The sequence below is a fragment of the Rhinoderma darwinii genome, chromosome 2, assembly GCF_050947455.1.
Source record: "Rhinoderma darwinii isolate aRhiDar2 chromosome 2, aRhiDar2.hap1, whole genome shotgun sequence".
NCBI classification, from domain to species: Eukaryota; Metazoa; Chordata; class Amphibia; order Anura; family Rhinodermatidae; genus Rhinoderma; species Rhinoderma darwinii.
In genome coordinates, this window is record NC_134688.1 from 256,727,793 (window position 1) to 256,744,527 (window position 16,735).

The window sequence follows — 16,735 nt, forward strand, 5'->3', positions numbered from 1 at the left end:
AGCCGGGAGTTAGCGGTAAGTCAGAACTTCGTTTTTTTTTCTACAGGTTCATGTATATTGGGATTGGAAGTCACTGTCCATGGTGCTGAAACAGTTTAACTCTTTCAGCACCATGGACAGTGACTATCTCCTGACGTACCGATAATTTGTTTGCCGGGTTCGGCCAAAACGAGTTCGGCCGAACCCGGTGAAGTTCGGTTCGCTTGTCCGGCTTCGCTCATCGCAAAGACACTCCGTTTGGATGGTCGGAAACAGAAAAGCACGTGGTGCTTTTCTGTTTACATTCATCCTTTTGACAGCTGGTGCTCTGTTTCAGTCGGTTCGCACGGAAGTGCTTCCGTGCAACCTGCGTGGTTTTCACGCACCCATTGACTTCAATGGGTGCGTGATGCGCGAAATACGCAGAGTTATTGAACCTGTCGCGCTTTTTGCGCAGCAGACAAACGCTGCGCAAAAAGCACGGACTGTCTGTACTGCCCCATAGACTTGTATTGGTCCATGCGTGCCGCGTGAAAACCACGCGGCCCGCACGGACCGAATACACGCTCGTGTGAATCCCCCCTAAGTCAGTTCTGAGAAAATTCATAGTCATTTACTTTCAAATAAATATGATATCAGCAGCTTTTTAATTAAGTGCAAGGAAAATTCATAGAACAATTTATGGTAATATGTGATTTTGCCAAGGTAATAATTTGCTACCACGAACACAATTACTTCAAAACTATGGCAAATGCATTCAAAGTCTTGACTCGTACAAAGTATTTTTCCAGAAGCCTGGAGCTACTTACCAGATAGTGATGTGATCATTCAGAGGTTCTGTTTCCAGGATAGTAAAGTTGATGTGAATTCCAAATCCTATGGGCACAGTAATGATCCAGGAACAATCCTGGGAATTTGGATATTGGCTAGGGAATCCAGGAGAATAGATGGAACCATTGAAGGCAGTGACGTTTCCTCCACATGGAACTAAATAGCACATCAAAAGACAGATAAAATCATTATGAAATCTGAATTTGATACATTACTGTGAAATCAAAATGATGAAAGTATTCCACATATTGCTTTAGATTTTATCTTCCACAGCTCTATGAAATTAAATTTAACACATTAATCTTAGTTTCTGTTACACAGCTGGACATGTATAAACTAGAAGATAGGGTTGAGAAAAGAAATCCACCTTCTTCTTGATAGGATTGTGAGAAAAATAATACTATTCACACACACACACACACACACACACACACACACACACACACACACACACACACACACACATATATATATGGATGTAGCTATCTTTAGCTTGATTCTGATAGCTTTGAAAAGTCATTGAAAAAGTCAAGATATGCGATCTAGCCATTGTTTATTTAATGCGTTAAAAGTCAAGGTAAAGGCGGCTATATATATATATATATATATATATATATATATATATATATATATAGTGTAGAAATGAGATTAAACTTCTGAAGGCTCTGGTTTGAAACTTGGGATACACAATCGTGGTAGTACCCAACATTGGTATGGAAATTTATTGGAGTTTTTCCAAGTGTTGCATTAGTCTATTAGGAGATCTTTGCATTATGAAACTGCATTACAATTGAACCTACCTTCACACCTAGGAAATGGGTGATCCCAGTTTCTGTTGGTGCCATGTTGGCATGTCAAAACTGGATGACCTATCAACTGGTAACCAGGAGAACATTCAAAGGAGATTGATTGTCCTACATTGTAACCAGCTCCTCGAACTACACCATGAGAAAATGGTTCTGGATCTGGACACTCTTGAAGCTCATAGGCTGCAGAACAAAGAGAAAATCCAATAATACAATACGTATTCTGTATATGTACCTCAAATAACTTTCATAAACACATGGTCATAAAGATTAGGGAGATTTTACATAATAAGGCATTTGTAAATTTGGCAAAAATATACTAGTCCGGCATCTTATATGACTTTTTAAATTCTTGTTTTAATTACCTTGGTATTCAAGTTTAAAACCTGGTTTGTTCTGAGAGTGGTCACTATGGAAGTATATTGAGGTTTCATGAGATGTAGAAAGCAGGTTGCCAGGTGTCTCAGACCCACTAAACCGTCCAATAACACTGCTGGTCTCATGAGGGCCATTGCGGATCTCCACAAAGTCATGATTGGCTTCACTTGAGAAGCTGAGAAACTGAATATGTGCTCCTATAAAAAGAATATAAATAAAATATTAGTAAGATACATTATACTATAGATACTATACATTATACACTAATAGATGGAAGGTTATCACTCATATGCTCACTCTTATATAACCTATGAGTTATATTTTATACAGATAACTGAGGGAGTAAAGATTGATTGAAAAAAAAAGATGGCAGTATATCTACTAAGTTGTAAATTTGCTACTATATGATATTTTCATTATATTGGTTTATAAAACACTGTGCTATTAGATTGATGAAGCTGCTCAGAATATACTGTACTATTAATATAAAGATGGATAGCATATAGTCCCCATCAAAAATTTTATCAAAGAGAAAACTAAAACTAGAGTAGTGTCCTGAACATACTGAATTCTACAGTTAAACAAGGTTTTTATTATTGAAGCCAATATGTCTTTTAGCAAGTCACAATTCACAAACAACCATCAAACTTGGCAGTCAAAATATCACAGTTAATATGTCAATTGGTAAAACAACATAATGACACATAATACTGTTTCCAGAAACTGCATTTGTACTGGCTTCTTTTTTATTTTTCTTCTCGTTCTTCTTTCTAGTGTGTAGTGACTGGACTCACATTAATAGTAACATTAACATTACTGAGTAACATTTAATGAGATAACTTTGGGGTTACTATAACTCCCACTCTTTTCAATGGAGAGTAACATGCACTGCAGGGGCGTAGCTAAAGGCTCATGGACCTCGATGCAAAAATTCTTACTGGGCCCCCCCCTCCCCCCGCAAACTTCTCATGGCCGATGGTCCGCAGCTGTCATCTGCATCGCTGGGTCTCCTAAGTGACCCAACAATGCAGCACTAGCAGCCGGGGCGTCACTAAGGCTGGGTTCACACACCCTATTTACGGACGTAATTCGGGCATTTTAGCATTAAATTACGTCCGAAAATGCGGCTCAAAAGCGTTGCCAAACATCTGCCCATTCATTTGAATGGGTCTTACGATGTTCTGTGCCGACGTCATTTTTTTTTACGCGCCGCTGTCAAAAGGCGGCGCGTAAAAAAGACGCCCGCGTCAAAGAAGTGCCTGTCACTTCTTCAGACGTAAATGGAGCCGTTTTCCATGGACTCCATAGAAAAACAGCTCCAATTACGTCCGTAATGGACACAGCGAAGCGAAAGACGCCTGCACATGCCATTACGGCTGAAATTACGATGCTGTTTTCTCCTGAAAACAGCACCGTAATTTCAGCCGTAACAGACGCTGCCGTGTGAACATACCCTCAGGGCTTAAAATGTCAGGGGAAATAGCCCCAATACATATGTGTCCGCCCAAAAAAAAATGTGTGTATATGAGACAGCATAGCATATCTATATCACTACGACCCTATCAACTATGGATAGGATTAGATACAGTAGCTCAGCAGACAGTATCACACATGATAAGATTAGATACAGTGGCTCAGAAGGCAGTATCACACATGATAGGATTAGATACAGTGGCCCAGCAGACAGTATCACACATGATAGGATTAGATACAGTGGCTCAGCAGACAGTACTACACATGATAGGATTAGATACGGTGGCTTAGAAGGCAGTATCACACATGATAGGATTAGATACAGTGGCTCAGCAGACAGTATCACACATGATCGGATTAGATATAGGGCCCAGCAGACCGTATCACACAAGATACGATTAGATACAGGGCCCAGCAGACAGTACCACACATGATTGGATTAGATACACAGCTCAGCAGACAGTATCACACATGATTGGATTAGATACACAGCTCAGCAGACAGTATCACACATGATTGGATTAGATACACAGCTCAGCAGACAGTATCACACATGATTGGATTAGATACAGGGCCCAGCTCGCTGACATTGCGTCTCCAGCGCTGGACCCAGGACAGGTAAGAATAATAATTTTGCTTCTTTATGTGTTACTGATTATTTTTGTGTGTTTGTGTTTTTTTACAGGTTCGGTTGTTGGACTTCGGATTCGAGGACTTCAATGACGGCGTTTTTTTTATTCTCAATAAAATGGTTAATGAGGGTTGTGTTTTTTTATTTCAATAAAATATTTTTTCTATGTGCTTGTATCTTTTTAAACTTTATTATCACCGCCTTAGTAATGGCCGCTGGCTGATTGACAACCTCCATTTCTAAGGTGGGGCTTAATGTTAGCCGGTGCAGAGACTACACTAACCCCCATTATTACCCCGGAACCCACCGCCACCAGGAGTACTGGGAAGAGCCGGGTACGAACCAGTACCCGACCATCTGTAGTGACGGGCAGGCACCGGGGTGGCCGCAGGCTGGTAGAATTAGGCTGGGGAAGGCCAAAAACAGTGGCCCTTCCCACCCTTGTAATGCTGCCTGCTGCTGCTGTGTTGTATCTGGCTGGTTATGAAAATTGGGGGGGAACCCACATCATTCTTTCCAATTATTTTTTATTTTTTTTTTTTTTAAATGACGTGGGGTCCCCCCACATTTTTCATAACCAGCCAGATACAATAAAGCAGCAGCAGCGTAGCATCACCAGGGTGGGAAGGGCCACTGTTTTTGGCCTTTCCCCTCCTGATAATACCAGCCTGCGGCCACCCCAGTGGCCGACCATCACTACAGATGGTCAGGTACTGGATCGTACCCGGCTCTTCCCAGCACCCCTGGTGGCATTGGGTATCGGGGTAATAAAGGGGGTTAGTGTTAGCCTCTGCATCGGCTAACACTAAGCCCCGCCTTAGCAATGGATACTGTCAATCAGCCGGCGGCCATTACTAAGGCGGTAGTAATATAGTTTAAAAAAAACCACAAAGACATAGAAAAAATATTTTATTGAAATAAAAAAAAAAACACACAACCCTCATTAACCATTTTATTGATAATAAAAAAAAAGCTGTCATCGAAGTAGTCCTGGAATCCGACGTAGTCCAACGACCGAACCTGTAAGAAAACACACAAAAAATGATTAGTAACACGTGTGTTAGGCTTAGATACAGGGCCCATGTGTGATACTGTCTGTGGGACCCTGTATCTAAGCCTACCACAACGTAGGCTTAGATACAGGGTCCAGCAGACAGTAATCTTATACAGTATAAGATTACTGTGTGCTGGGGCCCTGTATCTAAACCTACAGTGTGGTAGGCTTATACACAGGGCCCATCAGACAGGATCACACATGGGCCATGTATCTAAGCCTACCATGTGATTGGCTTAGATACAGGGCCCAGCAGACAGGATCACACAATCTGTGATCCTGTCTCATGGGCCCCCTAAGCCTGCTACATCGTAGGCTTAGGGGTTGTACAGTCCCTAAATATTGATGGCCTATCCTCAGGATAGGCCATCAATAGCTGATGTGTCTCTCAGGACCCGCAAATCAGCTGTTTTGAAGGGGCCGCAGCACTCGTACGAGAGCTGCTTCCCCTTCATTTCACTACTCGCCAACACTGTGAATCACCGACACGGATTCACAGTGTGACCGGAATGAAGTGACAGGAATGAAGGGGAGCAGCTCTCGTACGAGTGCTGCAGCCCCTTCAAAACAGCTGATTGGCGGGTCCCGGGAGTCGGACCCCGCCAGTCAGGGCTAACCTTACCTTCCTCTTCGGCTGCGGCGGGAGTTCTGTCGTCTCGATGCTGTGCGCGGCGCATAGCGCTGTGATGTCATGCGCTGCGCACAGCGCTTGACGTCAGGACCTCCGCTGCGATCCGGAACCAGGAAGGTAAGTAAAGTATGTTACTATAGTAACAGGGGCCCGCGGCCCGAGTTACTATAGTAACTTTTTATTGATGTGGTGCGGGGGGCCGTGGGCCCCCCTGGCTTCGGGGCCCAGTCGCAATTGCGACCGCTGCGACCCCTATAGCTACGCCAGTGATGCACTGGCACTTCTACATTGAGGCTCAGTTTTGGGATCAGCCTGTTCTAGGGATTGGTACGGGTCACAACTGCCAGATCTCATTAATCAGATTTTTATCACTTAGGCGGGATTCACACGAACGGGTCGTTCCCGAGCCCGAGTGCCGGCCGGTAAAATCGGCCATTCTGCCCGGCCGGTTTGCATAAAGTTTTGCATCCGTGCCGGGCCGGGCAGATCCGGACAGTGACATCAGCGGCAACTCCTGAAGGGGAATCCCCATGTGTTCGGGGATTCCGCTTCAGGAGATTCCCCTGATGTCACTGCCCAGATATGGACAGAGACATCAAGCGCTCTGTCCAGGAGCGGAATCCCCGAAAACACGGGGATTCCGCTCCTTCAAGGAGCTAAAGTGCGGCTAGCACATAGCAGAGCGGGGACATACCTCCCAGCTCTGCTATAGTGGCGTCGCTACAGTAGTAGCAGCCGCAGCAGCAGCTGCTGCTACTAGCGGCGCCATCGAAGGTGTCGCCGGGCCAGGAAAACAAGCAGGGGACGGGAGCCAGCGCAGCGCTCCCTTCCACCTGCTGTACACCCCGGCCCTGCCACACAGTGTACAGCGATGCCATTCGTCAGAATGGCATCAACTCCTCCTCCTCACATGCACTCTGCGCTGTGAGGAGGAGGAGATAGAGCGCAAGCGCCGGAAAACCCGGCCATCACTCGGGACACATCCCGGTGATGGCCGTGTATTACCCGGCCCCATAGACTTCTATGGGGGCCGGGTACCCGGGCAAAGATAGAGCATGTCCTATTTTTTGACGGCCGGTTTTCCCGGCCGTCAAAAAATCGGTCGTGTGAGTAGCCCCATTAGGGGTCTATTATTCCTAATGCAGCCGGGTGCCGGCCGATTTATGAACGGCCGGCACCCGGCCGGGAAACCCTGCCGTGTGAATGAGGCCTTAGTGACATAAGACATAGATAATTATAATAATTATTAGAATAATCCAATGACATTTCCTGAAAATAAATCTCCCACATCATATGTCCGAGGCACAGTTATCTCCGCCCACAGCCCGACCTGCAAGAAGAATGTGAGGAAGGAGATGTGAGTGCTCAGTCTGTCTGTTTGTGCCTCTATTTGTCTGTGGGTCTCTGTGTTTGTGTGTCTAGAAGTTCCAGTATGTGTGTCTTTGTGTGTGTTTATTTGTGTGTCTAAGTGCCTATATATGTATCTGTACAGTGATGTAGCTACAGAGGTCACAACGGTCACAGTTGCGACCGGGTCCCCAAACTTGGGGGGCCCACGATGTAGTGACGTCATCGAGGCAGTCTGCGCCGAGTCACTCACAGCACAGACCGGAGGAGGAGGATTCATCACCCGTCGTGGGAATGGGGATAGGTAAGTAATTATGTCACTATTTTTCTATTAGGTACGTATATATGGGGGCATTATACTGGGTATGGGAGGGGTGGCTCTTATGATATCTGCTGAGGGGTCATTATACTATATTGGGGGCATTATACTGTATAGGACAGCTAAAGGGGGCATTATACTGTATGGGGGGCATTATACTGTATGGGGCAACTATGGGGGCTTTATACTGTATGGGGGCATTATACTGTATGTGGCAACTATGAGGGGCATTATACTGTGTGGGGCATTATACCTGTATGGGACAGCTATGGTGGGCATTATACTGTGTGGGGCATTATACTGTATGGGACAGCTATGGTGAGCATTATACTGTATGGGACAGCTATGGTGAGCATTATACTGTATGGGGCATTATACTGTATGGGACAGTTGTAGGGGCATTATACTGTATGGGGGCATTATACTGTATGGGACAACTATGGGGGCTTTATACTGTATGGGGGCATTATACTGTATGTGGCAACTATGAGGGGCATTATACTGTGTGGGCCATTATACTGTATGGGACATCTATTGTGGGCATTATACTGTATGGGGCATTATACTATATGGGACAGTTATAGGGGCATTATACTGTATGGGGGCATTATACTGTATGTGGCAGCTATGGAGGGCATTATACTGTATGGGGGCATTATACTGTATGGGACAACTATGGGGGCTTTATACTGTATGGGGGCATTATACTGTATGTGGCAACTATGAAGGGCATTATACTGTGTGGGGCATTATACTGTATGGGACAGCTATTGTGGGCATTATACTGTGTGGGGCATTATACTGTATGGGACAGCTATGGGGAGCATTATACTGTATGGGGCATTATACTGTATGGGACAGTTATAGGGGCATTATACTGTATGGGGGTGTTATACTGTATGTGGCAGCTATGGGGGGCATTATACTGTATGGGACATTATAGTGTATGAGGCAGCTATGGGTGGCATTATACTGTATGGGGGCATAATACTGTATGGGGCAGCTATGGGGGCATTATACTGTATGAGACATTATAGTGTATGGTGCAGCTATCGGGTGCATTATACTGTATGGGGGCATTATAATGTATGGAGTGCATTATACTGTATGGGGGCATTATACTGTATGGGGCAGCTATGGGTGGCAGTATACTGTGGGCAGCTATGGGGGCATTATACTGTGTGGTGGCAGCTATGGGGCATAATACTGTGGAGGCATTCATGGGGTCTGTCTAGCAAGGCGGCTGGGCATAGGTGTGCGCAGGGGTCTGGTAATGCTGGGAAGGGGTAGGGGAGCCCAAGCTGCATTCGTGAGCCTTTAGCTACACCCGTGTATCTGTATGTGTATATATTTCTTTGTGTGCGCATCTACTACATTATCTGTACTCAGAGTTATCACTGTGTGTTATCTGTGGTGTTACATAGGACTACAGGTAACATCTACTACATTATCTGTACTCAGAGTTATCACTGTGTGTTATCTGTGGGGTTACATAGGACTGCAGGCAACATAACTACATTATCTGTACTCAGAAAGTTATCACAGTGTGTTATCTGTGGTGTTCCATAGGACTGCAGGTAACATCTACTACATTATCTGTACTCAGAGAGTTATCACAGTGTGTTATCTGTGGTGTTACATAGGATTGCAGGTAATATCCACTACATTATCTGTACTCAGAGAGTTATCACAGTGTGTTATCTGTGGTGTTCCATAGGACTGCAGGTAACATCTACTACATTATCTGTACTCAGAGAGTTATCACAGTGTGTTATCTGTGGTGTTACATAGGATTGCAGGTAACATCTACTACATTATCTGTACTCAGAGAGTTATCACAGTGTGTTATCTGTGGTGTTCCATAGGACTGCAGGTAACATCTACTACATTATCTGTACTCAGAGAGTTATCACAGTGTGTTATCTGTGGTGTTCCATAGGACTGCAGGTAACATCTACTACATTATCTGTACTCAGAGAGTTATCACAGTGTGTTATCTGTGGTGTTACATAGGATTGCAGGTAACATCCACTACATTATCTGTACTCAGAGAGTTATCACAGTGTGTTATCTGTGGTGTTACATAGGATTGCAGGTATCATCTACTACATTATCTGTACTCAGAGAGTTATCACAGTGTGTTATCTGTGGTGTTACATAGGATTGCAGGTAACATCTACTACATTATCTGTACTCAGAGAGTTATCACAGTGTGTTATCTGTGGTGTTACATAGGATTGCAGGTAACATCCACTACATTATCTGTACTCAGAGTTATGACTGTGTGTAGGGCTGTGCGATCTTGCAAAAACATAAAATCTCGATTTTTGTCAACCTTATGGACGATTTTTGATTTGATTCACGATTTTCTTATTTTTAGGAGTAATTAAGGAATTACTGTGCATGCAATTCCCTTATCTCAAAAAAATACCAAGACACAATTCTTTTACATAAGAGAATTGCAGGCATAATTATCCAATAATATATATTGATTATCAGGATAAGGGATTATATTGTCCCTTAGCTGCTTCGTGTGATCACGCTCCCTTATAAAAGGGACAATGCTGACAACCATTATATAAATATCTGGCTCAGGGAATAAGAAGAGCAACTATGAGTGCAGAGGACGCCAGGAACAACGAGAAACCAATTCCAAAAACAAGGCTTTAAGAAGGCAAAACTCTGAAGTAAGATAAGCCTGTAATGAACAACGTTATTCTCAAAGAGCACAATTATAAATACTTATCACTCCTTTTGCTAGCAAACCTGTGTAACGGGTTTTCTATACTAGCCTAGTATATTTTGACTTAACAAAGTTTTATGAACAAAAAAATATGTAAAAAATGAACGTGTTGAACACTGCACCCATCCCAAAAGTACTATATTACTTAAACCCCCTGTTCTCAACCCTGAGATCACCAGATTATCATAAACATGACAGGACATATCTCTTGTCGGCACTTGTCTAAGGATGGATTCACACGAGCACATTACGTCCGTAATGGACGGAACGTATTTCGGCCGCAAATCCCGGACCGAACACACTGCAGGGAGCCGGGCTCCTAGCATCATAGTTATCTATGACGCTAGGAGTCCCTGCCTCTCTGTGGAACTACTGCCCCGTACTGAGAACATGATTACAGTATGGGACAGTTGTCCCGCAGCGAGGCAGGGACTCCTAGCATCGTACATAACTGTGATGCTAGGAGCCCGGCTCCCTGCACTGTGTTCGGTCCGGGACTTGCGGCCGAAATACGTTCCTTCCATTACGGACGTAATGTGCTTGTGTGAATCCAGCCTAATAGTGTCTCAATCTCCTCTGCTTTGTGTTATGTCTGTGGACACAAAGAAGTATTTAATTTATAAAAGCATGGAGCAGTGTAAGTGGAGCACGTCAGAATGAACTTACATTTGTGTAGGCTCATCACAAGTCAGTGACATCCTGTCCTAGCAGATATAGCGGAACCAGGGAGGTACTGCAGTATTTAGGGGTTGAAAACGCAGAATTTTCAGGAGTATTTTAGGCTTTCCAGTAAGCATTTGTTATCACTATAGAGATATATATATCCCCTTCCCGACATCAGCCATATATATACGGCGCACGCCGGGTGGGGGAATATGGAGCAGGCTCACGGGCTGAGACCGCTCCATAAAGCGATTGGATCGGCTGTGTGTTACAGCCGACACTTCCGGGTAATGAGCGGGATCCCATTCGAGGTCAATCCCGCTTGTTTAACCCATTAAATGCCGCATTCAATAGCGATCGTGGCATTTAAATGACTAAAAACAGGGGTGCGACCCCCTGTAACGTCCCAACGCCCCCCCGTGGTGAGATGGGGGGAGCCGTTGGTTGACACGGAAGCCTGGGGGCCTGACTAAGTCCCCCAGGTCCGCCATCTTTGTACTCCTAAGAAGCCCTGCCTCCGGAGGGCTTCATAGGAGACTGTCAGAATCGCGATATACTGCAATACATTAGTATTGCAGTATATCGTGCAAGCCATCTAATGATTGCTGGTTAAAGTCCCCTAGGGGGACAAGTAAAAAAAGTAAAAAACAGAAAAATAAAGTTTTTTTTAACAAATTAAAAAAAAAATTAAAAGCTAAAAAAAAAATCCTTTACCCATTTTCCCTCAAGCACAATGTAAAAAAAAATAAAAAGCTAACATAACTCGTATCGATGCATCCGTAAAAGTCTGAACTATTACAATATATCATTATTTAGTCCGCACGGTGAACGCCGTAAAAAATAAAAGATTAAAAACATCAGAATTGCTGTTTTTTGGTCCCTTCTTCTCCCACAAAAAATGAAATAAAAAATGATCAAAAAGTCTCACGTACCCCAAAATGATGCCAATATAAATTGCAGCTCGCCCCGCAAAAAATAAGCCCTCACAGGGCTAAATCGACCAAAAAATAAAAACGTTCTGGCTCTCAGAATGTGGCGACAAAACTAAAATTTCATTTTTAACAATCAGTTTTTTCCTTGTAAAAGTAGTAAAACATAAAGAAAACTATATAAATTTGGTATCGCTGTAATCGTATTAACCCGCAGAATAAAGTTAACATGCCGTTTTTACCGTATGGTGAACGCCGTAAAAACAAAACCAAATGGTTGAGGAATCGCTGTTTTTTTCGTATTCCACCCCACATATACTGATTTTCTCGTTTCCCACTACATTATATGGTGCAGTGAAAATCTACAACTCGTCCCGCAAAAAACAAGCCCTCATACGGCAATATTGATGGAAAAATAAAAGAGTTATGGCTTTTGGAAGGTGGGGAGGAAAAAAACAAAAGTGAAAATCCGAAAAATGGCTGCGGAGGGAAGGGGTTAAATATATATATACGGATACATGGCTGCCAACCACCAATTCATGTTCCCCAAGCCTTTCAAAAATAATATGTACTGAACAGAAACATTATTTTATACTTTCTTTTTTACATACAGTACCACGGAAGAAATAATGCATGGCATACCAGTATTGGACTGATGAACTTAAAGAGTTAAGTCACACCTCATTATAGCCGCGCTTTAATTAGCTGCTATAACTATTTTGTACTTGACGGCATACATGCAATTAATTCCACACATTGACCACATTAATATTTAATCTGTTTAGCTTTCCTTTTTCTCCTTTTTCTTAGAATCGATGAAGTAAATGTATATGAGCTGTATCATAGATGTTGCATGCCGGTGTAAGAGAAATCCTACGATTGTGAGTATTTTGGATTTGAATACAGCATTTTAGGTTAATAATGATTCATAAAGGGTTTTTAAGCTGATCTACATGCATGGACTCTATAAGGCGGCACACAGAGTCCATATTACAGATCCATAGATCTACATCAAGGATGGGGGCTATTCAGATTTCAGTCGCAAGTAACCTTGATTCCTATGGGTGAAAAATCCAATCCGGTGGGAAATATTGCGGAGGAGGTAACTTGCAACTTTCTCCCCACATAGGGAACAATGGTAGTTCTGCCATGAATTTTACGCTTGTCTCAAAATTCACGGTGTAGCTCCAGCCTAAATATTGAGGCAGATCTACTTATACTATAGTAGGAACAGGATTTGGAGTTGCATAAAACTTTAGTTTGAGGATTGTCGGTGAAATATTTTGAAATGTCACATGGATAAAAATAATACTAATGAAATGTCTGATACAAGCATAAGCTGTGCCCTAGGTCTAAAGAGATACATTATTATTTACTCCACTTTTATGCTATGGCTGACATGATGTCGCCTGCAAGTCATAGTAAAATTGCGGCATTATCGTGCTGTCACTTTGAACTGCAGCAAAAGTGTCCTAACAAGTGACCTGGAACAGTTTTCACAATTTTTGAAGTTACAACACATTTATATATTTATAAATACTACAATGTCCTGCAATCAAATATTAGTAAGTGGTGTGGGAGGGGGCAAATAAAGGAATGATTGCCATCCGACAGCTATAAAGCTGAACTTCAGAGACAGAGGAGTGCAGTCTGAAACCCCTGCCTTAGGCACCATGACAGCTTGGCCTCCATACTATTATGAAATATAGAATCCGTGGGACAAAATCTCTGTTTGCCTCTGTGTGAAACAAAGCGTGCGTAATATGGTCATGTGCATGACGGCATAAAGTACCTGTAGCTTCATCGCAGGATGCTGTAAAATCTTGCATTGGGAATGGCATCTGCGGGTGTGGAACAGCTGGTTGCACAACCAGCACGTATGCAGACCAGCTTGTGACAATGCTGGACACCACAGGTTTAAGGTGCCATTTGACTATGTAGCTATGCAATGTTTATAATGTTAGCTGCTGCCTGGCAAACATTGTCCATATTTAAAAATATGTCTTAGGGAGTCCAAAGGATGAATATTTACTGTGTTACATTTTTTAAAAAACACAATTTTTTTTATTTTTTATTATTTTTTAATGCAAATACCTTCTGAAGACACTTTTAGCATTTTTGATTAGTACATTACTGTGCCAACAGGGGTCCTAATGTGGTGGATCCACTATAAGTTACTATTCCTGATAGGATGACAATCTTCCCCTGCCTAAAATATTGGCACCATCGCTATAATAACTTCAGGTGGAACTAGAAACTTCATGTGTAAACATGATGAGCATCTGTGCGCCTGACATCCTAAACAGTAATATATTACCATCCTAAAACCTCAGACATTATCGGACAACCTCTCTGTCACAGTTCATTAGACAGTAGGTACCACGCTGAAGCATGTTGTATATAAAATGTGACTGTGCTGTCACTTACCAAATCCCACTGGTAAGGAGATCTTCCAGGTGCAGTCCAGATTACTAGGGTAGTTTCCTGGGAATCCAGGGCTCAGAATGACACCTTCCATGTCTTCCGTCACTCCTCCACATTGGGCTGAATATCAAGGAAAGAAAAAGGCGATTTAGACGTTTAGCAGAAAGATAAGCGTCGGGAAGTAATAAAGCATTATGGGTAAAAATAATGAAAAGGAAGAGCTTGTAGTTGAAGGGGTAAGTGAAAACGATACACAAAATGGTCAACCAAGCACAGAACGACTATTATGCTTTGGATATTTATATTGGTGCATTGTTGTATACACCATATCTCACAACATAGGATAACAATGCTGCCTGAATGGCAAACTGTATTTAATATGCAGCGAATGCATCCAAGACATGATACGGAAGATGAATTGCACACACAATAAATGGTTCATTCACGATTTGTGCATTTTATAGATCCCATAAAAATAATATGAATAATGAATGTGTTTATTATCATGTCATCTGAAGATATGGATTTTTTTTTTTTGCCTGGCTGCATTTATATTGTACTTACCGAAACAAAATATGTAGATAAATATTGTATGTTACATGGTAAAGGTGCACAGCATTTGTAAGTAGTTACAGAAGCAAGTTTGTTTTATGCACCATTAAAAAAGAAAAGAAAAAACAAAGTCTTTGCTATAGGAAAAGTTTAATAGAACTTGCCTCTATTGTAATATAAACACTATAAGAGACAAAGTATTTCAAAGAAAGATCTGTCTATCATATTATTGCTTTAGTTTAGGGGCAGATAACTTAGCAGTACACAGTCGAGAGTGCTTATAAACGGGAACATTTGCAGCCTGCAAATATATCGAATATACTTCTCATGTAGAGGAAGGGGCAGGTTAAGGGTAAGTTCACATGTAGCGTAAATACTGCGGATTTTCCGCAACGTATTTAGTTACGGAAAATCCTCAGCATAATACAGTAGCAGCAGAGTGGATGAGATTTTAACAAATCTCATCCACATGCTGTGTAAAAAATACGCAGAAAAAACACTCAGGCATTTGCGTACAAACTGCACCACAATTCCCTGCGCTGACCAGGGGAGGTATTCTGTGTGATTTTACGCTGTGTATCCACCCTGTGTGAACATACCCTTATAGCGAACCTTAATCTTTCATTAGAATTGACAAGATAGCAATATAAAATCTTGCATAGAGTTTATGGCTCATAATCCTCTTCAGAGAGCTGCTGACTGACTGAGATGGATAATGGGGCATTGTTTTATGGAGGCATTGTGGCTGTTACTATGATAGGGACACTGGCTGGCACTGTTATGGTGGTATTGTGGCTGGCATTGTTATGGAGACACTGTGACTGGCTCTGGTATTAATGCATCATACTGCAATAGGGCAATAGCTGTCACTGTCATGGTTGTACTGTGGCTGACTCTGTTATAAGGGCTGAGTAGCTAGCTCTATTATAGTGGATCTGTGGTCTGCACTTTTTTGGGTGCAGTGTTGCAGGCACTATTATGGGGCATTATGTACAGATGTGTCCATCCTTACCTTTGCTTGAATTTTGTTAAGGACTCTAATTCAATACTATATTGTGACATGCTAGCAAAACACTTGACAGGCTGCGATTCACATTACAACTTGGTCACACATAGACACATATAAATCATGTTTTCTTTCAAAGCTGGTCATCTCACGCCATCTCAGGATATATTGAGGTAAGAGGAAAGGTAAAGATGGACACATCTGTATCTTATAATGGGTACATCTGGAAAGTTTTCATTGACGTCTATATGATTAGCCCTGAATTCAATCTTCAGAAATTAGAGGAATAATCTTGATAGACAGGAAGGGGGAGTGATATTTCTGTGGCTTGTGTTATAATGCAATATTTGAAAATTGTAGAATATTTTTAAATAAACATCTATAATTTACTTCATAATCAATTACTCAAATATTTGTAAATATTGTATTCTGTAATTTTACAATCATGAAATTATTTATTGACAGAGTAGGTAACATACAGCACAAATGGGTCAAAGAGAAAACCAATTAATATTTTTCTTCACATACCGATACACAGAGGAGGTGGATAATTCCAGCGTCTAACCGTCCCTGGCATACATGAAATATGTGAGTGGCCCTGAAGGAAAGAGTATACAACCCATAAAACATTATTTGTGCAACATCACATACCACAGTTTACTGTATATTTTTTATTGCATATATAAAACTACCACTAAAACTTGGCACTTCAACTGAAGAAAATGGATAACTTGATATATAGATATTTGTTGTAAGACAAGCAGACAAATCTTCAATATGGAGACAATTATAGCTGAAAAAGGCATAAATTAGTGAACCTAGGAAACTCTTACACAACTAGTACCATCTAAAAATAAGCAAATGCCCTCTGCTGATACATCCAGTTATTACTGCGATCAGTAGCAGTTTTTTTTTTTTTTTAAAGAGCAGTTCTTAGAAACTTTCCTCGAACTGATTCTACCGAAAATT

At 42.1% G+C, this 16,735-nt stretch overlaps 1 protein-coding gene across 3 annotated transcripts in view; it reads right to left on the bottom strand.

Moving 5' to 3' along the window:
- The window catches only part of CSMD2 (CUB and Sushi multiple domains 2), an 897,842-nt gene that overhangs the window by 88,475 nt on the left and 792,632 nt on the right, over window positions 1–16,735 (bottom strand). For all 3 annotated transcript variants that reach the window (XM_075853183.1, XM_075853184.1, XM_075853185.1), the window contains 5 exons: window positions 16,295–16,364; window positions 14,212–14,328; window positions 1,982–2,191; window positions 1,611–1,799; window positions 789–966 (listed from right to left, as the gene is read on the bottom strand). In XM_075853183.1, coding sequence (XP_075709298.1) covers window positions 789–966; window positions 1,611–1,799; window positions 1,982–2,191; window positions 14,212–14,328; window positions 16,295–16,364 — 764 coding nt within the window. The remainder of the gene's footprint in view (window positions 1–788; window positions 967–1,610; window positions 1,800–1,981; window positions 2,192–14,211; window positions 14,329–16,294; window positions 16,365–16,735) is intronic.